Source organism: Rhopilema esculentum, chromosome 21, assembly GCF_057945365.1.
Source record: "Rhopilema esculentum isolate cy_ngs chromosome 21, ASM5794536v1, whole genome shotgun sequence".
Classification (NCBI taxonomy): Eukaryota; Metazoa; Cnidaria; class Scyphozoa; order Rhizostomeae; family Rhizostomatidae; genus Rhopilema; species Rhopilema esculentum.
In genome coordinates, this window is record NC_142835.1 from 933,921 (window position 1) to 957,936 (window position 24,016).

General features: G+C 36.6%; 1 protein-coding gene across 1 annotated transcript; it reads right to left on the minus strand.

The window, feature by feature from the left end:
• Window positions 1–1,381: 1,381 nt before the first annotated feature.
• LOC135684868 (uncharacterized) lies at window positions 1,382–20,047 on the minus strand. Its single transcript, XM_065200558.2, has 23 exons — window positions 19,497–20,047; window positions 16,424–16,486; window positions 16,015–16,119; window positions 15,465–15,503; window positions 14,735–14,792; window positions 14,421–14,500; window positions 14,035–14,086; window positions 13,650–13,695; window positions 13,359–13,451; window positions 12,705–12,776; window positions 11,131–11,212; window positions 10,267–10,336; window positions 9,871–9,926; window positions 9,294–9,376; window positions 8,745–8,845; window positions 8,339–8,394; window positions 7,772–7,869; window positions 7,139–7,227; window positions 6,554–6,657; window positions 5,069–5,137; window positions 4,476–4,532; window positions 3,140–3,230; window positions 1,382–2,576 (listed from the first exon to the last, which is right to left on the minus strand). The coding sequence occupies exons 1-23, from the start codon at window positions 19,539–19,541 to the stop codon at window positions 2,491–2,493; spliced, it is 1,695 nt and encodes a 564-aa protein (XP_065056630.1). The 5' UTR covers window positions 19,542–20,047; the 3' UTR covers window positions 1,382–2,490.
• Window positions 20,048–24,016: the final 3,969 nt, after the last annotated feature.

Here is a 24,016-nt window from a genome sequence, read left to right on the forward strand (position 1 = left end):
CCTGTTGCTTTTCTAACATAGGCGTAGTAGACAAGGGCCTGGGGAGATAAGGGGGCTGCAGCGGCAACTGTAGTTTCCCAACTTTGAAAAGTTTTCAAAAAAGCGATAATCAGGCAGAAATCTACCATGAGTCAGTCAGGCAAAATTTTCATAAACAATGGATGTTGTTTGTTGGGCAACCACTTTGATTTTTTTCTCCCCTTATATTATGTAGCCATCAACCCACCCTGTGAGTAATACGATATGATATTATATTAAACACAATACCCAATTTATAGGTTTTTTACAAGCCACAATCGAGCGTGCCAAGTGCACGTACGAGATTTTTTTGCACAAATTTTATGTGCACGCCAATTTTCAACGAATTGATCTTTTCCACTGCTTTCAAAACAAAGGAATCAAAGACCTTGCATGCGGTACTGTTTCGTTGAGATAGGCATATAGGCCTAGCCTAGCCCAACCTAGATAAATTTAGACCATTTCTGGGCTGTCTTTCTGCAAGAATTATCAAGAGAAGATGTAGGTATTCGCAAATCTGCGAAGTTTAAAACGTCTAAAGCATTGATTAGATCTAAGTATCACGTACACAACATCACGTAAAGAAAGTTTTGCCGTGAGAAAGAAAATTTTGCCGTGAGAAAGTAAGTTTTGCCGTGAGAAAGAAAGTTTTGCCGTGAGAAAGAAAGTTTTGCCGTGAAAAAAGAAAGTTGTGCTGCGAAAAAAGAAAGTTTTGCCGTGGCACCTGTGGGCCACCGTAAATTACACGGTTTGCTATGCTTCAACTTTGTAGATGGACGCCAGACAACAAGAAAAATGTTGTTCACTGTTAACTTAATTTTGTTTTTAAAACATAATGGGGGTAAAATCGGGGTAAACTGGCATAAACATTGAAAGATCTTTACTCTCCTTTCATTTAAAAAGATTTATAGAACTGCCTAACATTTTCGGATAAACATCGACAAGATTTTCCAGATAATTGCAGAAGTCAATCTTCTCTTAGCCTTTGCAAATGCAGCATTTGTGGACTGGGGCACAGGCTAATCTTCTCTGTGTCAATATCAGTTTATAAGTTACGTAATGCATTGATGCCCACGTGTCTATTCCAGCCGTGAACGGCACAAGGTAATTTTTTTTCTTAGTTTATCTGTTGAATGTCTAATCATGTATTTTATAGAAACCTGTCGCATTTACTTTCTTTCTTGTTAAATTTTCCCCACATTTGATAAGTTTTTATCTAGCTGCCACCAGAAAGCAAAACCAACTGGCCTTGTGACCTTCTGACTAAAATTATTTAAGGTTAACGAAAAAATTAACGTTCATGAATAAATTGTCATATGTAGCGAGGAAGACAAATACAAGTTCATATGTTCATATGTTCATATTCAATCCAACAACTGATCTTTACAATCTAGATCTAATAATTCTATACAACATCACAGTTTGTTAATCAACACATCAAGACAGAACAACAGACATACTGTACAAACAACAGAGTACAAAGATTCAGATAGAAACGATGACATTATTAAATTACATACAATAACAATCAGTTCCGGGAAGCACATGCTACACATATGATATGGAAAGTTATTTAGCACAGAAGTTGAAGCACAGAAGAGAACTCGCGAATAAAATAGTAACAGATAGAGCAGGGAAATTTCTGCAAGCTATTTAGTTTGAAATCCTCATTAAGGTTTGCTACAAATTAAAAAAAATTCTAGAATATTGCTACGTGACCCATTTATGGGTACTTTGTATATTGACAAGTATCAAAGAGTATACTCCAGAGGTCTTTTGGTATTCATCAAAGACCCAAAATTTAGTCCTTTATTGCTTCACAAGTCATGAAAGTGTCATGATAATCAACTTTTTGAAAGATTATCTATATCATTTGTCCCCTTTTGGCGTTTTTTGAGAAACGTTTCTTAAATTGCGGTCGTTAGCAATGCAGAAGAGTAGCGAGGAATCAGTGACATGGAATTGCATTGCTTGACATGGAATTCCGCAGTAATGCCACAAAGTAAATCCCGTAAAGGACAGCTTACTATTTCGAGTGACAGATTGTTTTTGGGTCTTGTTCAACAGGAGCATATGAGTTGCAAGGTCAAAAAGTTCTTACCCTGGATTCTTATCCGAAGGCAAATTTGATGATGAATTCATTTTTGTATGCCTACCATCAGGGGTGCCTTGTGACGGTCGTTCAAGGGACGATGCCCCTTTAAGTGAGAGCCTTGTCAGGCAAAAATAAGTTCTTAAATACAAGACGCGAAATACAATCTGCGTGTTGTTTAATTCTTAGGCATGTTTTTGTAGAGATCTACTGCATTGCTGTGTTGTTCATAGTTGCTGCTTATCAATAGCCCACCGAATACCCTTCGGGATGCAAGTGCAAAGACAGGTTGAGAGACCAGGAACACAAGGAAAAGACAACGAAATAGGTTACAATGAAAAACATAATTGAGATATGATTGAATTTACAATAAATAAAGTTTACTGAATAGAGCAAATATTTGAGGAGTTATCGCTGGTCTTCTGAAGGGCTTTCAGCGCCTTTTTTCTAAACAGTGCTGATTTACCTGAAATAAAGACACAGATTGAAAAAGACATGATTTTGTGGCCTTAGGGTCAAGTACCGTAGAAGTGAGTGCTTGTAGCGCCCCCGATACTTTCCAAAATATATTTGAAACCACACAAAAAGTCGTCTTGCCTTGAGTTTTTAGTGTATTTACCCCCCCCCCCATAAAGTCCTCCCAGCCCATGATTTGCTCCTTAGTCCTCGGTAGCAAATACTACCAAGGCCTACAAAATTGGGGGATGATAGCAGCTCCTGGTAAAATATCATATACGAATAAAATCTTCAAAGTGAGCTGTTTGCTGGAAAAGAGTAAACAGCGTAATTACATTACACATTACTTCTGGAAAAAAACATAAGATAGAAAACATCGTTCACGAGATCAAAAGCCATTAGCAAATTTCCCTTAAAGATAATAGAATCGACCAAATCAAGACCTTTCGCACACCCACATCTTCATAACGTTTTTATTTTAGTGTTTTTAAGCAAAATGTTGTAATTCTTATCAATCTAGCTTTATATTTCGGCTTGTATATATGATAAATGTTGCAAAATTGGTTGAAATACCTTCTCCTTTCGACAACATCAAGTAAACGTTGACAAATTCATAAAAGTCAATCGTCCCTGATTTGTCTTCATCAACTTCTGCCATTGCTTCCTGCAAAACAATTGAGATACAAAAAGTGAACCAACTCGAAAGACATCAAAATAGAGAGGGGTACTGAGAGCAAATGGTCCTCTTTGGACTCCAACACTGAGCATTTTGAGTACCTATGAAATAACTTTGACAAATTTAAAATGTCTGCAAGAACAACTGCCCAAAATTGTTGATGAAATTCTTACCTAAATTTCCCATTTGCAGCCAATTGTGAATTTTATTGTAAATCATCAAAAAGTTTTCAGAGAACACTTCCGTAAAAGTGGTATTTATCCATCGATTTTGAAATGTCCCTGGCAAATAGTTTCGTATCAACTATGTTGGAACAATTAAATTTTTGAGACAAAATTGTTTTTCTCAGCTTTATTATTTTCAGCAACTTAGTCTCATGACAGCTGCCAGTAACCAGATTCATGGGAGACATATTCATGAAGGGTAGGTCATAGTTTTTATTTCTTATGAATAGAAGATAAAACAAATGTGTAAAATACATTTGGTTTTATCAGATTTCAGTAGAATGTTTCTCTACTACAAAGAAAGAAAACATAGAAGAAAGAGAAGGATGAAAAGTCAAAACAAAGAAAGAAGAATAAAGATAAGAAAGAATGGAAAAAGAAGAACGAAAAAGTAAACTTTGATGAGAAAAAGTAGGAAACGAAGAAACGAAGAAAAAAAGAAAGGATGATGAAGAAGAAAAACAAGGGAAAGAGAAATGAAAAATGAAAGATGGAGAGAAAGAAAAGGATGAAAAGGAACAAAGCGAGGAAGAAGAAAGAAAAGGAAGATGTTAAAAAAGATGAAAAAGACAAAGAAAAAAGGCAAAAGAAAAGAGATAAAGTAAAAAGAAGTAAAGAGAAGAAGAACAAGAAGAATATGGTAATAATACTAAAGAAGAAAAGAAGAAAAAAGAAGAATAAAACGAAGTAAGAAAACAAGGTACATTGTCAATTCACTGCTTTCAGCATTGCCATATCTTTGGATATCTTAAGCAGCTTGTCTTCATAACACAACAGCAAAAATGTTCTTTATTTGAGAAGTATATGAAAGTGTAACCATTTATCTTTTTATCTATTTGCTTCGAATTCGCAGCAACGTTTTTCAAATTTTTGGAAGAAAAACCTATGAGAAAGCTGACTTCAAAAAGGCTGCCAGAGTTCAGAACAAAGGGTCATAAGCTATTCGTGCGGTTATGAACAAAAGAAGAAGTGACACATGCATGATAACCAAGCAGTTGAACAAACTTACAGCAATTTCTTCTGATGTGGCCATTCGTCCTAGAGTATCTGGAACAGCTCTTAATAGCTAAAGAAATACATTATGTATGTTTGTTGAAGTGTAAGAATGGAGTTCATATAAATTTTGAATTTGGATTCCAGAACCGGAAGGAGCATCATGAAATACCTCTAAATATGCAAAACCAGTCAAATACGTTAATGAAATATATCATAACAGGTTGTGATATAGCAAAATGAACACAGGCCTTTTCCCCATCAAACCTCTGTTATTTGGTCTTGGTTCATAACTTTATGAAAAAAGCCAAAATAACAGCTATCTATTGGCAAACTTCAAATTATACGTGCCTTTTGTCATACCCATGTTTTAAAACACACAAAAATGTAGAAAGAAGCATACTTCAAGCTTAATACAAAGTAAATGCATTTTTGCGTTACCATAATATTTTGCGATAGGTGTGAGTAATTTTGCTTTATTGTCGTTAACTGGCATCACAGTTAGTTAACCAGATAATGAAGCGTATACAGACGTAAAACCACTAATTTTAGACTCTGAGCCTTTCTAATTGCTATGATCATTAAACATTTAAAAAATGAGATCTTTACCTCAGGCGTATCCAGATGAAAGTCACCATTGACATCAAATTGTCTAAATATTGATAATAATCCTCTGATCTAGAAACATTGAGCTCACAATTAGGGTTTAATGATTTCAGTAGCTCTTGAAATGGCTTTAATTGGATTGCATCAAAAGGAAATAATACAGCTTGATTAAGAATAAAACTTCTTAGATATAGGACATGAAGTAACATCCTGTGGAAGAATTAAAGGCTCTTGTGCAACCGGCATGCTTTGCGGCTATATTTTCAAACCGGCCTTATATCGTACTGCATGAAAAAACAAAACACAATCAATTTCTCAAGACAGTTGCCGCTGAGCATGCCGGTTGCACAAGAGCCTTTAAAGGATGGATGGTAGAGCCTAAAAAGATCAGCTGTGAAACAAGCCGTGATCGCGGAAGGATGAAGAAGGAAGCGGTCACATCATATTCTGCGGCAACATAAACCATGAAAGGAAATCAATATTGGCCAATCAATAAGCGAGTTTGTGGAATCTCCATCAGTGATTGGTCAATTCTTGATTGAAAGACGGTTTAAGCTCATTTTCGATTGCCTTTAATGTCAGATACAAGAAAACTTCAATACTTTTGTAATCTCTGTTGTCATTATTTTCATTCATTATCTTTAAAGTTGAGTGAAAATGTTTATTTATCAATTGTTACTCGAGAAAGCAAGTGGTTTGAAATGCATATATTGCTTTTCTCGATCAAACGCAGAAATTGCTCGTTGATGGCTGTATTCTTCCTCCTCAACGAAAATCATGAAAAAGAGACAAGATAATTTACTTAAGTAAAAATTTAGCAAACACAGCTGGTGAGTAGCGTGAGTTGATGATCATTGAAAGCTGAATTTGGCTTTGATCACTTTGTTTCTTCGTTTGATGATGAACGCGAGACGCCGGGTATTTGCGTGTTGATCAACATTGAAAATCACGATTCATAAAAGATGGAAAAACATTGTTTTCCAGTTAAAGTCAAATAAGCACACAATCATTGTCTCCATTTTTGAATTTGGATTTCTTGCAGGTGTTTAATTTTTATATCAGCTTTGTAATAAGTTGTGTGCTTAAATTAAAATCGTCTTCAGCTTTAAATGGGAAGTAGATTGTACTGTTATCTTGGACCATAAAAAAATTGATAACAAGTTATATTGCGAACGGCTATCTGTGTATGAAAATATATATTCTTCAAGGTTTTTGTTTGTAAACTACGAAAGATTTCTGTAATTAGGTTTGTGGTAAGTATAAATTGCAACAAACAGAACAATTTTGCTAAGGCTCAACGTGGATTGCAGATCAAAGGTTTTGAACACCTTCGTGTTATCTCTAAAGTTTCTACCATAATTTGTGAGATTTCGAGGTCAATCTTATTCTCAAGAGATTGGTGGGATATTGCATCCACAGTTATCTAGAGGGTGCATTTGATTTAGTCGCTGCATCGCTCCTTTTTACAGAAAACACGGTGATACATACGTCTGCTAATGATGTTTCGGGAAATGTTGATTTTGCTAGGTCGAGATTTAAAGATCCAGTTGAAGTGTCGATGAGTGCTGGATGTTTCACAGGGTTTAGTGTTTCTGTAAAGATTAGTGTTGAAGTCAATTACCAACTACTATTAAAATGCTCAATAACGAAGTGTTACAAAGGCCTCAACTGATTCAAAAGTTACGTTGGTCACACCCTTAGGTAGCAAGTTGCATTATTCTAGAATGCTTAGTAGTGTTAAATGTGCTAAACTGTTATTTAAAAGTTGTGTTTAATCAAAATTAAATAGCTCACAAAACCTCTTTAAACCAAAATGAAATAGCTTACAAAAGCCACTCTGGTAGCAGAGGAAATGTACTGCTACCAATTCAATATTTGTCCATCTTTCAGCATTACCAAGGAAATCTCATTTCACCAACATAACTCTACCTTTACCAAGACCTTACTTGTAATGATGTTCTTAGTTTTTCAAGATTATTTTATAGAAAGTGATCAATGGCAATGTAACAAAACGAACTTTTCTTAAAAGAGAACAAATAATTCGGGGCAAGGAGGGCGCTCAGCGATGCTCACCTTGCAAAAGCTCTTGAGCTCTTTCCGATGCAGTCATTTTGCCCTCTCGCCAGGTTATCAATGCAGAGCTAAGTCTTGGCTTTCTGATTCTGTATCAAAAATGAACAAAGTCAATTTTATAAGACTTCGTCTTATACAATAATTAACATTATTTTTATGAACAACTAAGGAGCTAAAACTAGTTATTGGCTTAGTTTCCTATGCTAGAAAAACAAGCAGAAGGTATTAAAAAAAGTTTTAACAGGAAACACAGAATCAGATCTAAATGTTTGTTTAGTTGAAAAATGCTGTTAACTTAACGGAACGAATTACTAAAATTAGAAGGCCCAAACAGAAACAGGTTAAGGAAGGTAAGATGCAATATCCGGACCATTTTGTTCAGTAAACGGTCGGTTGTTTTAGCTTTTTTTCGTACAGATATGGCCTATTTTCGTGGTAGGCCTATTTTCGTGGTAGGCGACGTATTCGACGTATTCGACGAAAGGAAAAATTACGCAAGCATCAATATTGGCTCTAGTTGAAAATCTTTGGGTCAGGAAATAATACTTATTCAGGTTTCCTGTCTGAATTAAGACAATATACTAATATTTCGTAGGTAATAAGGTAATAAATACAATATGTATTCATAATAACCTTTCGTCATTAAGTAGATTTTCAACCGTGATGGATTTCTGTAGCAGCTCAGTGCTCTTTGAAGCAACTGACTTTTTAATAGGAAGGCCTTTAATTACCTACGATTAAAAAAAGACATTAAGGAAGTGATAAACCGGCTGTCACATCATTCTTTTATGATATTTCGTTCTCGTTTGTTTAGTTAAAATTATGTATTCAACTTTATTTAGGTATGTATCACACATTCAATACTCCAGACATAGCCTTATCAGAATCTGCTATCTCTACAAAGCTCAGGATCTACCATTGATAGGCACGCCGGGGTCGAAGTATAAGTTCAAGATTGTGGCATCAAAGATAATAATGGCGAACTACTTTAGGAGTTTGACAGTTTGCCAGTTTGCCTCTCCCCAACCACCCCCACTCCCCCACTCCCCCACTCCCCCACTCCCCCACTCCCCCACTCCCCCACTCCCCCAACTTCCCCAACTTCCCCCACTTCCCCCACTTCCCCCAATTCCCCCTCCCAAATATGCTCAGGCATTACCGAATAAATAAAAACGAGTTCTTTATCAGGAAAAAACTCACAATTCCAATTCCAAGATAATGCGAAGGTAGTGATGCTCTAAACGATGACAGTAGTCCTAAATAAAATAAAAGCCGTTTGTCATTCGATTTTGTTGACTGGTCACACCAAAGTAACAAAAACGGAGAAAGTTTCAATTTGTTGTGAATATTTCCGAAATATTTATCAAAGATTTTGTATTTGTTTTCAATTTCGTTATTTCATTTCTGTTAGGGGCATATTTGCTTAAATTTTGTCATTTAACGGTCACCTTTCATAATTGCAAAATAAATTCCCCTTGTTAATAAAGCTAAGCCACCCTATTCTATGTCTCGGCGTTGAAATATGGCACTGGTTTTTTAAAAAATCTATTAAAACTTGATGGAGCACGAAGTATCTCACAAGTCAAAAGGTTATGTTTGCAGTTACCTTCCTTGGCTGCTTTGATCATTTTCTCTAGAGTCAAGGCAAAGCTTTTCTGTTCTCTGTTATACCGGCTTTCGTCCACATTTGACCTTGACATCATCAATCTAAAACAATGTTTGCAAGAAATACAAAATTACATTGTCTGTTCAACGTGTTAATCTAACAGTTTTGATAGCACATCAAGGTAACGCGAAACACAAGCATATGAATTCGCATCAATATTTTGATAATAACCTGGCTGTTTCATTTCAGTATATACATGTATATGTTTACAACTTGCCTCCATCTTGAAAATGGCTTTGAAAAAAGCAAACATTTATTAAACTAAAGCTTTTCGTCTGACACTCTTCAGAGTTTAAAACGTCAAAACATATGTCGAAAACTCTACGCTAGGAAATATATATACCCAGTTGTGGATCGAAACTGGCTGTTTCATTTCAGTATACACATGTATATGTTTACAACGTGCCTCCATCTTGAGTACTACTTTGAAACTTTGACTCGTGACCTTTTCCTTTGACCTCTAAGAGATGTCATCAAATTATATCTAACCTGAAGTCTCTTGCGATGCCAGTGAGAAATCCGACGAAATATTGTTGTTGTCTTTGTATCTCTCCTTCAGCTACAATTAATGCCTGAACAAAACAAAGTAAATCCACACTAAAACCAACGGCATGTATTAATATCAAACGTTTGCTTGAGTATCTTTTCTACTTAAGGTGAAATCAGCAGCATAATGTTTCGAAAGATTATTAAGTCAAGAAATTGACAGCTCCTGCTGATGGGAAATCAGGAAGCAGAATTCGTGTCATCTATTGGCTGTATGTACCCAAGAAGAAAAAATTCTTCTCGAAAGCAGTAAATCCTCTAAGTTCGATTGTAGAAGTTGTTATATATTTCATGTGATTTTTTAAATATGTTGTGTGATAAAGAGATGAAGCAACACTGAATCTACCGATGGTAATAAAATTTCAACAGCCTGTTTTCTGTTGCTTTGCTTTTATTCCAATCATGTAACGTAAGCAGCCTTATAAGCTGACTTAATCTTTAAGTTTATTATGTTCCTACGTATCCCCCCTTTCCTCCTTCAAAAACAAATATGGATGAACAGCCAGCAACATTCACTTACTCGATCTTTGAGGAATAATTCACGTTGAAGCTGATCTATTTCTTCTCGTTGTGCAACTGTTGAGGTATGAAATACAGACTTGAAATACGATTCGCTGGACCAAAAGAAATTCATCATTCTTTAAATATCATGATCAGAAGAGACAAATTAAGCAACCAGCTTAAGAAAAGTGAAACAAAGTGTGCCGTGAATGTGAGGGAATGTTTGCCGTGAATGTGAGAGAAAGTTTATCTGAAAAGGAATGTTTGCTGTGGATATCATGAATACGTGCCGTGACTCTTGTGGGCCACCGTGATTTCCAATATTTTCTTAGCAACTTTAGGTCCATTATAGGACATTGTTAAGAGGTTATTAAGGCCATTTCCTGCTAACAAGTAGCATTCGGCCTAATGGTACCTTTGCTGTTTACGACTGTTCCAAAATACTGTTTCTCCATTTTCAAAATCTTTATCTGGTTTGTTAATTCCTGTTAACAAGCAAAAGAAACACTGTTATGATCAAAACGGATTTAAAATGCTAACTAAGTTCTGGTACTTTGTGGCTGTCGCACAATAACAAGATAGGAAATCTTGAAATTCAGTCAAGCTAACGAACTTATTATTCATTTTTATAAGATCAATTATGAATTACTAGATAAATTTCCATAACTGACATTTGATGCAATTGGTGGAGAGTACTGTTTTCTAACTCTTGACATTTTATAATTATCTTTCAAACTATAGTTACATTTCTATGCTTATATTACATAATTTCATATCTAGGAATTATAACTATATTTTGAGCCAAAATCCCGACTGAGTATGAGGGAAAATGAGAAAAGAGTGGTTGACATTGTTGGCGTCAGAATCTGTCGAAGTACCCAGCAAAAGTAAGGAGAGTGAGGAGAGTCGCCAGCTCTTTGTAATTCCATGCGTAGGAATCACGAGGTGTGGTCACATCGGGAGGAAGAACCAGGACACTGCTCGATAAGCATAAGATTCTCAGTGTCCTAAAAACTAACTTCGGATGCTAGGTAGAAACAAATACAAACATAAATACAAAAGTACTTAAAGCCCTTTGTTATATTTGTTAAAGAATGGTTTGGATCAATCGCTACAAGCATGTTTGCCAAATGGTACATCACTGTATGGAAGCACATACACAATGCAAATTGTTTACATAGTATCAATATCGATCATTAATTCTTCACTCATATTATTCTCTCATGGAAATGTCAGAGCAAAAAAATTGCATTCCTATATTTAAGTGAAAAAACCAAACCTTGACTCGGTCTTGCATCCTGTTCTGCAAATCTTCTATATTCTCTTTCGCTTTTTGCAATTCTTTCTCTAATCGAGCTTCCCTGACAAAAAGAACACAAAGGGCTGTTAACTTTAAAATGCTATACAACTAATGCGATGCTTTCATCCCTAGCTTTCTAAAAGCTATCAAATTTCTCATAACAAGACAGTCTAATTACCTTAAGATGCCTTGTAGGCTACATTTTAAATATTTTCTTTAGGGCAAACATATCAGAGACGACAAAATCAGCATAAACAAAAGCACTTGGGAGTCAAGTTACGGTGGCGCAGACGTGGCTACAGCTAGGCCTCTCGAGGTTTCCATCAGTTTCGTTCATGATTGTCACTGTCAGATATGTACAAACTCTACTTGAAAGATTGGAAGTTCTAATCTGCAAAAAGTGTCTTGCATTAGGAAACTTACAAAGGCAACATTGCAGGAATTTGGGGTTCAAAAGCTTTTAGCTGTGATAAAAATAACTGATCGCATCAGGTATGGTGGTCCGTTTGTTATTAAAAATAGATCTAACGACCCAAACCCGGTTTGGCTGTTCGTTTGTTGTTAAAAGATGTCTAATGACCCATGATGCTTTCATTTCTTTCTACATAAAGGTACTTTGAAGCGGATTAAGATTTTTTTTCGAGACACCTAAATATTTCCACGGCAACAAGAAACTTTTTATCTCTGTACAAGGCAACAGATGGGTATTAAGAGGACAAAACAGTTAATATTGATTGTGTTTGGGCAAAATGGTTCTAAAAACTGGATTACAGAGCGGAGTTTACCAACTCTTGATTGTTAAAATAGTTTTGCTTTGGTTTTCTGTTGACATTCAAATGAATGAGAAATAATTGAACTGTGTTCAATTCATTCAAAAATGTTTGTAAAAAGAGAGCAACTTATTTGAAGCGGAAAAATTTCTAAGAACAGGTTTTGCCTTATATTGAGCAAAATAAATTATTTTGCATAAAAAAACAATGAAAGGATTATAGTTTTAAACTATGATGAAATTGTTGAAAAAAGCATTGAAATGGCTGAAACAAAACGGGATGTCAACTTTTAAAATTATTCTTTCAAACTGGTATGAACTTTTGAAAGCTTTTTCATACAATGTACTTTAGAATAGGTATAACGTTCTCGAGAGTTGTTATTTTAAGATGTGTGGTTGAGGACGTCCCAAACTCCATCTACTTTCATTAAGAATGCCTTAGTAAAAAAATATCATAAACATCATTCATATCCAATTGGTCCCCTCTTATAAGTCAATCCTTCAAATAAGCCTCCAACTATAAAATCCCCTACTCTACCACACTCTCACATCCTTAACATGCCAGTATTGATGTTCTAGTATGCGGTCATTCGAGCTTATCAGTTTTTCCGAGGCATCATCAAAGTGAAATTTTGGTACATCCAATATTATTAACATTCTTAATAATTCCAATTTCAAGATGAAAATAAATCGGCTTTCATAAAACAGAGATGGTGGAGGGATTTCTACTTCTCAAGCCTACTTTTTAGTCATTTAATACGTTCTCAAGCTACTCTCAACATACCTCTCGTTTATGTTGCTCACGATTTTTTGTTTTTCTCTCTTCCAAAGTGCTATTGTGCCATCCCTTTGCAATCTGAAATGCAACAGTAGAATTGACCTTACAAAAAAATTTCCTTGATAAAAGTATCAGCCTTTCAAATAAAACACTCCCTTCTCTCAAGTCCATCAACGATGTGCAGGACTTAATCTTGACCCAGCTGGGTAATGGGTATTTGGGTATGCACTCTCCTTTTCTTATGACTCAAGGTCTTTAAATGAAAAGGCAATCATTAAGGATGTAGCCAAATTTACTTAAAAAGCTAAACCTTTTTATGAAAAGACGCCCTCTTACAAAAGGACCTGTTAAGACCAGGGGACCTTTGCCATCTCCCCATTTGTATTCTAGTGATACTTAATACTAAAATGTGTTTCTAGTACCACAATTTATACTTGTTTACACTTTATTGTTACAGTCATTGGCCGATTCTTATTGTTACAGATTTGCTGGATGTCTTTCTGATAGACCGAGAAACTTTGAAAGTAGCAATAAAAGACTCACATAATAACTACAAAAGACAGCAAGGCGAGAGAATGTGTTGAGAGTAATTTCGTAGTCTCCTCTACAGGCACCACAACTTATTATTGGCACGGTTCGTTGAAAAAGAGGCCTACTTACTGCTTTATTACTTTTGCTCTCTCTTCCAGCTGTTCTTCTAGCTTTCTACAAGTGGCATGCGCTGTGTTTTTCTCAGCAATGGCGTAACCATGGCTAAAAATAAGTATTTACTTACTTAATAATGATATATATGATTTGTACCATCTTGAAATAGTCTCTTGCTGGCATTGCCAATGCGATAAAAATGTGCGTGAAGACATTTTTTCTTGCCTTTGTGTGGAATAGAAGCTTAAAAACCTCAAGAGTAGAACTGGCTTTTTTACACAAGGAAGAAGATTGGACAAAACTTACTTTTGCCTATGTTGCATTGATTCAGCTTGTTCTCGCTGAAGGTCAACTAAAACAAATCAAATAATTCTTTATCTTCATGTCATTGGAGTCACAATTTTTCTTGGGAAGAAAGGGCTGGGTACCACTAAATATCTGGCTTCATCAGGGCCTCCGGCAAAAGGGGGCTGAGGGGCCATGCCATGTCCCCCACTTTATTGCAAATATAGTCTTTTACAAAATGTTTGTTAGGGTGTTAAAATTTCCCCTTGACCCCCTCCCCCCACTTTTCAACCTGTGTCGGAGCCCACGTTTAGTAGCAAAAATTGCTGCCATAGTTGAAATATGGCAATTAAGAGAACCAATCTGGCGCATATACACCAAGCCCATAATGATTCAGGCTCATTACCTCGCAACGAAATATTCTCAGCTGACAATTTCTTCTCGGCCTTTGTCTTTTCCTTAAAATATCGAGAGGCAAACATTATAAAACTTGAAACTGGCCTAGAGTTCTTTGCAACATCAAAAGGGCTTTGTAAAAAGGTTTCTGTGAATGCTTGTTGCTATGTTGATTTATGCACATCTGCAAATTTGAATAATGAAGAATATGAATAGTACCAAACTATACTTTTAAAAAAAAAGTAGAAATTTTTTTAATTCGTTCACTGTGTGACATCAATGAATGAGTAGGGGGGATAAGGAGATAAGGGACATCTTCATTTACAAAAGTATAAACAACGAAAATTGGGTGACTGCTGAATAAAATGAAGTCAAAACATAAAGAATAGCATATACCTGGAGTTCGTAGATGATATCCCGTTTGAAGTCTTTGATTTCGTCTAAAATGGCTTGTGTTAATTTTGCATAAATAACAACTGTGGGAACAAAAGACATCAAGTGAGGCTTTCATGTTAACTTTAATTTAAATTGGTATCGAAGTTTGATTCTTATCAATTGCCTACACGATGCAAGGAGTAAAAACAGCTGAAAATTTCATGTGAAAATCATCTAAAGCTGTGAATTTGTAAAGGTCTCCTTTCTCACCTCCTCTTTGTTCAACAGTTGGATTATGAAGATGGATTAGAACAAGTTGAAATTGATTTGCTTACCGGTCTCCGACACGTTGTTTTGGTCGACCTCGGAAGGCAAGTTTGGGTCTGCCATATTCTGTAACACAAAATTCGAATATTCTTAAGTTAGCATGGATTTTTAATTCAAAACCCTAAGAAACAGCCTTTTCATATAATGGTTTTCGTGAATTGCTTGGAAAACGGGGCTGGCCAACTGATGCAAAAATGTTTGCACCTTTTTCTAGTCTACCTCAAGTAATTTGTAACATTTGAAATCTAATACTAATATCTTATAGGTTGCATAAGTGGCTTACCAATAGAGTGGCTTACCAACAGAGTGGCTTACCAATAGAGTGGCTTACCAATAGAGTGGCTTACCAATAGAGTGGCTTACCAATAGAGTGGCTTACCAATAGAGTGGCTTACCAATCGAATGGCTTACCAATAGGATGGCTTACCACTAGAGTGGCTTACCAATCGAGTGGCTTACCAATAGGATGGCTTACCGATATAGTGGCTTACCAATCGAATGGCTTACCAATAGGATGGCTTACCATTAGAGTGGCTTACCAATCGAGTGGCTTACCAATAGCAACAGCTTAACAGCAAAGACAGAAATATTGGATTATTTTCAAATTTTTCTTCAACTCTACCTCTTCAATATCTTTTCAAATTCAAAGAATATACATCTTTATACTCATCTGTGCCCGTAGCAATTTTTAAAAGCGAATAGCGGCTTACTTACTTATTCTCGGATCTAAATACCAACCTTTAGATTTTCCGCCAACGAGCCTAGAAATTCAGCTTCCTGTGAGAGAATATGGTGAAGTTTTGTAAATCTGAATATTTGTAAACTGAAATCCTTGCAGTCTAGTAACAAATGGGTAGGTGTTTCAACATTTGAATAGTCTCGCCTTAAAATTTTGTGAAGAGGCAGTAAATGCTACCATTATACCATTGCATTGTTAGGGTAAATATGAGCTCGTAAATTTATTTGGTAACATTTGTGAAAAACTACTTGGAATTTTGGGAAAGTTATGAAGAAGATAGTGTTTCTCGTTTATGGTCTTGAAGTAACCCGTAGTCTATTGTTGATACTCTACAACATAGTATCTTTTGTGAAATGAAAGGAGATCGCTGGTACAACTAGGCATATGAAATGAAAGTTGCAAAAATTTAAGGGACTAGGGATAGCCATAATTTCACAGACGTCTTTGATTGAAATTTTCAATTTTATTCAATAATTCAAAAGTGTACTTTATTATGGGTTAGGTCAAATATGGTTTAGTGAAAAAGTCAGCATAAATAAAAATCTTTACCAAGTCCAAAATTCGTTTGGCAGTTGAATTCAGCACATCTCTGCCGTAAATTCTGGATTCCTTGGCATCGTCCAACTTTACAATGTACTCAAAAACGTCACACATCTGTAAAGAGAAAATTTGTTCTTAAGGCAAAAGTGAGGCAAGCTTCATGGTGAAATGTCAGAAGACAGTTAATAGGTATTTATTATTTTCTGTTACTATTTTCCCTTTTAGGAGAAGTGCCATAGGCGTAGAAACCATGAGGGCACAGGGGACACGTGTCCCCCATTTTTCCGAAACAGTGGTAGAGCAAAGTAGTTTACAGACGTGCTCCTATTTTGACTATGTACCTCCCCAACTTATGCAATGCTTCCTATATCTATGAAAAGTAGGCATCACAATTTTTATGTGAAAGAACTTTTCCTACCTGAAAGAGCCGTTCTCTTAGCCTTGACATAGAAGCACCAAAGCCATTGGAGTAGGTGGTGTCCTGCAGAAAAAATTAGAATTTAGTCCCTTTTCGAGTCGAGGTTTTATCTTTGCTCCATTCAGGACGCTCTCATAGCATGTAATATTACCATTGTCAATCATTTTAGATACTGAAACCCCTTTTTTACCCTTGGTTAGGAAGGCCTTATTTCTGAAGGCGCAGCCCCGAGTGTAAGCACCATATGTTCGCCACTGAACTACAATTAGGGGGATGAGGCTGAGTCTTACGGAATACTTACGTAAAAGTAGGTTAAAGATACAGTTGGATTAAGATGATTTCGAACCGAATTGAATCTCGATGTCAAATAAAAAGAATGCTAAGAAATAAAAAATGCAAAACAAGGCGGAAAAAGGAAGTTTTGAACGCAACGAAGATCAGAGACGGCTTTGATGAATATAATCATAAAAAGAATACGAAATAGAAAAGAGAATTGAGATAAGTAGGAGGGTACATCATGTTCTGCTGCTGTGGCTATAAAATTCATTCGCAACTCCTTAAACCACGAGTGCATTTAAGAAGATTGTCAGGATCCGCTGTGGGCTTGAATCTCGACTTGGATACTTTTTAGCTTAGATTTATGGGGGATGAACGCGGTATAAACACCAACAAACCAAGGTTAAGTACTCCATCATCTGCATTAAGGGATCAAAATTACTAAAATTTAATTGAATGCTAAATTAATCATGTATACATTGATTTATGAAAGGTAGTCACAAAAGGGAGACAAAACTTCTGAAATTGTTTGCCTTGATTTTAGACGATAACTTGAGCATCTGTCCCCGCCATCATGGTCACCAGGAAATGTGATTTTTTATTTCGACAGGGTTAGAAAATATGGTAGCCTGGAGCCTAGAAATCCAGAAGTGTTTTCTTCTGAGGAATAGAGAAGCAAGAAACTATACTTGTACATCAGACCCCACTCTTGAGCCAACGATAATTGCAATCTGAATTAACGCTCTGTGCTAGTCTAGGTCAATGAATAAGGCTTTTCTTTGCATTTTTTATTGACAGTTCTGTATTCAACTGTATTCAATACAGATGTTTGTTTTGCAAGAAATTCCACTAGCTTCATGGCCTAAAGACAGCCACGGTATTTTCACTATACAAGATAAAAGAAGAAAAGATTATCATATCGTTTCATTGACGTATATTTCATTTTCTCTGTTTAGTTCAAACATCTGCATCATAGGCCTCTGCTGATTCCTTAGAAAAACAAGAAACATGCACAACGATTAGCAATACCTAGATGTAAATCAGAATCCTAATAACAGGTATCAAAGCAAAGGCAGTAAATTTATCAGGTAGCCGTCATAGAGGTTTCAAATGTAAATATTTCCACAGGTTGTTTACGCATGCCTTGCGATGACTAAACCGCTCTTGCTCCAATAATGGAAGGCGTTTTTACCAAAGAATATGAGTGAAACAATTTCTGTGCGTGGGAGCATAATGCTTCGTGGTTTCAGTTCCCTTTACAAAACAAAAAGATATTGTAACGACGTTATAGAAAGTATCGTACAAGATAAAAAGAAAGACTATGGCTCTTTTGTTAGTTGCTTAACATATATCGAATTAATTTGTAAGAGTGTTCATGAAATATTATGGATGGACCGTGGCCCTTATGATGTAGCATGTCTGGGTTGCTGACCCGGGACTGAGAGTGTTACGATGTTGCTCCTTTGATCTTGATCATGATTTGAATCTGAATTTGGTTTCGATCATGATGATTATAACGATTATTAAGATGCTGACACGTGGTGATATTTCTAAATGTTCTGATTAGACACGTTTATCTGTTAATTCGTTTGATCTTGCGTTTGGTCTACAGATAAACTGTTTATCTTTAATGCTCTAATACATCTGATTTGGAATAAGGCTTACATTTGGATTACCCTTGTACCCTCTCGAATGGTTGATGCTTAGGGATGGCTTCTCAAAATAGAACGTTGTTTCATGAAAGAATTTTAGATAGATAGGCGCATCCTTTAAATCCCCGGTAAGGATCATCGGGAGCTCTTTACAGAAGGAGGAGGCCAAGTCCATAATCAGCAGGGCAAAATAATACTAAATCCAAAAAATTTAACAACTTTCTCAAGGGGAGGGGACGATCTTATTTCTCAAGGGGAGGGGACGATCACTTCAGCCATTCCTCCTTCGCTTGTTGCTCCTTTACCTAACGTCCATACATTACATATAACGACAGAATAGAAACTTCAATTAAAAAGCTCTTAGATCTACGACCTGTCACCCAAGTTCCACTTGGACAATGATAGTGATCTCCTGTCTCTTTTTACTACCGTTCTCAAAAAGTATAAGTTTTATCGCTGGTTGGTTACTAGTTCTGCTTTTGTTGTCGGGTAACTCAAAAGCAAAGATCAGCATTTCGGCATGAATATTAATGCAAAGATTTACTTAACAAAGCATCTTGCTAAAAATACGAATCCAGATTTATCTAGCAACGATATGATGAAATCGAGAGGGCCACGCATTTGTCGCTTCGTGTGTCCGCCAAATCCTAATATTCTGCTAATAACTTTGTAGAAATTATTTTTTCTCAGAGGAATAAGTGTAAAGATTGCTCGTAAAAAATTTCAGTTAACAGGGACCTTTTTAAAATAATTAACGGATGTGCAACAGGCAACTTCACCAGGTTCAATGAGTGTCAATAAAACTGGATGACTTTGAATGCTTCAAATATCTCTATATCAGTCATTTAACCCACAGGCCGAACGTTTTATAGGTAAACACTTGGTTATAAATACCAACCTACATAGAACTTGAATTCGTATAACCATGACTATGATTTGAATAAAAACTGTGAAAGACAGATCACATATCGAACTTTCCAAAAAGGTCTGAAGTGTTCTAAGAAAAATTTAACCTTTAAACAGACCATAGAAACTCTAAAACCATCTCGCGTAAACAGATGACAGCTCTCCAGTATTAAAACAACTTTAATCACAATACTTCTCAATGAAAAATCCAAAACTCTAGCATATTGTGGTATACTCACGCCACGACCGTAACTCTCTCGCAGCACTCTTGAAACTTTCTCCATACTCAAATGAACGGAAAAATTTGCCCCGTGTTATCAACACAGGCCTTGTGCAAACGGTCTATATTATGTTTTCACAACCAAGCCAACTTGTTTGCCAACCCGGTCAGGCTTAACAATAATTTAGAAATTCAATGAATATTGTCAGAAAACTTCTCTTGCAGATGTTATCAACCCTCAGGAGGCTGATGTCCCATTTATTTCCGAACAAACGTGCAGGCAATTAATAAAACCAAAATTCCTGCTAATCCAAATCGTTTCTCGGCAGTGATTGAAAAATATTGATTTGGAAACGAGAGCGCTCGAAGTGTCCTACGCTTGCTCGTAGTAGTCGGCAGGTGAAATTGGCATTAAATAAAATTTCGAGATTCTTTGTCAGTTTTATCGACACCCGATCTGTTATCTCGCAAACTGCGGCCTTTGAATTTCACCTTGCGATCTTCATTGGTAATTTGGTATATATATCTTCCGAATCCCGAAATGCGCGCATGTGTTTATGATAATTCGCTAGTTGACACGGGATATCGCAGGGGTTACGCAGCCCCACCCGCCAGATTGAAATGTAAATCTAACAAAATTACTTTAATTCTAAATTAAGTAAATTATAATTAGCTATGTAGTGGCTACTCTCCTCCGCAGAGGGTATTGGGGAGGGATGTAGTGGTTGAGATTCAGTGAAACTTCGTGTTGAATCGATCGTTTGGCAAATCAGGACGGACAGACCTGTCGGCTCATCATCGGGTGTCATTAGTCTTTTAAGTCACTCCTAAAGTCCTTACCCCCCATTCATTTGCAGCGGTTAGTCCCCCTACTTTGGGCTCGTGCTTATTGGTGTGACATTTGTCAAATTAATTCAAATCTTCTGATGCGGGAACTTTGATACTGTAGTGGGAAAATATTCATTTGAACACCCTCTTTTGGTGTTCAGAGGAATGACCTCCTCGCTGGAATATACACTCTTTTACGACCATATGGATATGCAAATCTCGCCCCGCTTCCCCCTAGTAGGCCAACAACTATTTAGTTAACTATCATATGTAAAGTCTGTCTCGAATTATATATGAGGTGAGATCTTTGATAACACAAAATTTCTTAAACTGCAGCAAACGTCTTGTCTGCTGTCATTCGCTAACATTTTTCGCCTTGTAAATGGAGAAAGAGTGTAGTGTTCTTTGTTTTTTCCTTTGGTAATTCGTATGTAAGTTGTCTCAGTTTTTCACGATGCCACGGAGTAGTCATAGATTTTGCTCCCAGTGGCATCGTCCTTGTAGTGTCGTCAAGTACTTGGTAGGTAGTGTAACTAGTAAGTTTGTATTGTAAATTTTTATTGGAATATGAAAAAGAAAAACACTCATTCAATCGACTGCATAGGGCTACAACAAACTTGCGCGACACCTCCAAAGGTCAGAAAGTGTGAAATGGGTGCTTTTTCAGAACGCCCATATAATCAAGAAACGTGGTACTCAGATTAGAGCAGGGGCGCTGTGGCTAGGCGGGACCCCGGGAGATTTCTTGGTGGACCACTTTCAAGTGGGTTTTTAAAACCCAGGAAAATATTTTAAGTGAACAAAATCCTTGATGAAAAAAACCCTCACTTACATGTACAAGTCCATAGTTTAGAATTAGAGTCTTAGAGGTCAACATATACAAATAGGGTGACCTGTGGTTTGTGATATCATACAAAAGAGCTGGCTCTCTTATGATCATTTTCTTCCAGCCCTTTTCTGGGAGCCACAACGCCCCTGAATTTGAGGTTATTGTAATACCACTACTCGAAGCGCTAAGCCTCGCTCTTACCTGCCTCGTTTGCGCATTTCCTTCGCCCCATTCAGCCACTCTCCCAGCGTTAGTCATACTTGTTTGTGCATACTCTTTTGCGTCAACTTGCATCGCACTCTTTGTTGCATTGCGTATACTAGTAGGAACACTTTCACTAAGGAAACCCACCCTCTATTATAGTATTATTTTAAGAACTACACTACGGATTGACTCAGCTTATACATAAGTATCTAGACACATTCCTATTGTTTTTCTAGCTTGTTTTTCCTCTTATGTAGACACCTAAGATTAGCACATTTACATTTTTTATTTGTACAAGGAACTAGTTTAACATATATATATCGTTCTCTACGAATCCTGAGTTAGTTAAGAGTTAGAGCTAGCATTGTGAGCACGTACACTTCGCTCTTGTGAAAGGCTTAGTGGTACAAGTCGTACAACGATATACGTTTGAGAAAACTATATCTGTGTTTATTTGTTGTGTCATTCTGAAGTTTTGCCGAACATTTAGCTCGGAACCTGCCGTATTTAGAAACCAATTTACATTATGAGCAGGGGCGGACTGGCTCCAAATTTAGGGCCCGGGCAAATTCGTCGAGAAAGGGGCCCCGAAATTCAGATTAAGTTTACGGGTATTATTTGTGGCAACATTTTTAAGGCTGGCCTAAAAGGCTATTGGAATACTGCTTTTAGTTTTCCTTAATTTATACCACATAACTTAAGAAACGCCAGATTCATCACAGTGAAGCCACATTAAAAAAGAACTGGATTTAATACCGTATCATACAAATGTAGCCAAATATGGGACTCAGTTCCAAACGAAATAAAATACTCAACAACTTTACAAATATTCAAGAAAAACCTCCAAATTTTCATCGTTCAATTGTACTTGTGATCTTTGCAAGGAATACGTATGCAACATCTGTTATACTTAATTTACATTATATCTAGCATAGGCAGGGCTGGCGTGTTTAGATTGCTCCGGGGTTTACTAGAGGTCACCACCATAGTTAGGAATTTTGGCCGAATTCAAGAAAAAGTTTGGAATGTGACATTATAGGGATTGGGCAGAGAATGCATCTAAAATATTTACAATTAAACATCAATTTTGACTAGAGGAGGCTCCTAGGCAAATCCTGTTAGGTTTCTTTTACAATAATCCCTATGGTTCAAAGAGGTTTGATTTTGACATAACAATAGGAAGGAAGTTGGAGTTGGTTTTATAGTAAACTTTAAGCGTTTAACAACGCATGACTACGAGGAACAACATTTTAACGACGAGTAATGAGTTGGAAAAGTGCAAGCGATGCGAATGTGGAGAGTCAGAATCAAAGCAGCTGACTCTAGGATAATCTGAACTGAAACAAAACAAAACTGGGCAAAAATAGAAGGAATTGGAAAAAGGTTTGAAGTACAACAAAAACAAGCAATGTCTTAAAGATGTTCTGCGAAGATTTCCTTCTCGAATGAGCATGTAGAAAAGGCTACAGCTTTAGCTTTCTCTTCCTTGCACCCTTATTTGTGGCTAAAGATGACAGTTTTTGACCAGTGAAATGTGTTCGCGTAAGCCTCCTTAAATCTCCTTAAACTTTTCAAGTAATTCTATGAAATGACGTCCCTGATGATAATTTGTTCACAATTACCGACAAACCAAGATCATAATCTCAACTTATAGCGACAAGCGCAACATTTCCGACACAAATTACTTTAAGCAAATTTCTAAATGCAACAATAAAAAACTATGTATAGCCTGTAAAAGACAGTTCTCAGTAAGATATCTTCAAAAGTAGAGTCATTCTATTCTTTGTTTAAATGTCAAACTATGTCTACATTTCTATGAGTATAAAGCTTGTAATGCATCTTAGTCTTCCAGTTGCATATCGTCTCCTTTCCTTGTTCAGTTTACAATGGCAGACGTGTGGTGGAGCAAAAATTTTGTCCCAGCTGTCTATGCGTTACACGATTCTTGTCTGACCGAAGAACATGCAAGGAGGGGTCTGAGCCCTCCGCTGTTTTGATGTTTATTCTCAAATCTATCTGGTTAGCATTAAAGTATTCTACCTTTTTTGAAATCGATTCAAAAATCTGTCATGTCCTCGCAAACATTGAAACTGAGGGCCCGGTGAGAAATTTTTTCTGATTTTGGAACTTCGATTAAGTATCGTATTATTGCATTAGAAACAGGGAGCCCTGGACCCAGAATACTGCGTGCTTACGTGGGGCCCCAAATTCTGGAAAATGTCTTTTTCAGTACTTAGATACCGATTTCAGTACTCAAAGTGATATTCTTATTCATTCCGTATCTAAATATCTCGATCGCCCGGTAGACCGAACGGCCAGTCCGCCCCTGGTTATGAGGTATGTAAAATGAGGTATTATGTAAGTAATTAGATATAAGCAAAAGTAAGAGATTAAGCTCCCAAACAGTCAACCAGTCAAAAAATTAGTGTATGGCTTGCTTCTCATATATTTGTTTTCACGAAAACTTCTTTGCATCTTACCATTCACAGCCGTACGAACCCCGCCTGGGAAGGAAGCATTCTGTTAATGACCTAAACTGATTCGAAATTCCTACATACATTCAAATACTTGACAACGTCAAAGGCCGCATCAGCTGCCCAAAGTTGCAAAAAAGGCAATAAATATAGGGGATGGCACACCTTAGCATCTAATTAGTCCCTCCTGTGCGATCAAAACTA

What these genes read in the sequence shown, in the direction of transcription:
- LOC135684868 (XM_065200558.2), bottom strand. Translation starts at nt 19,541, where the DNA reads ATGGAGAAAGTTTCAAGAGTGCTGCGAGAGAGTTACGGTCGTGGC. An exon ending in ATATCATCTACGAACTCCAG is followed by an intron (nt 14,087 to 14,420) that starts GTATATGCTATT and finishes CGATATTTTAAG; the next exon opens with GAAAAGACAAAGGCCGAGAA. An exon ending in AACAGTCGTAAACAGCAAAG is followed by an intron (nt 9,927 to 10,266) that starts GTACCATTAGGC and finishes ATACCTCAACAG; the next exon opens with TTGCACAACGAGAAGAAATA.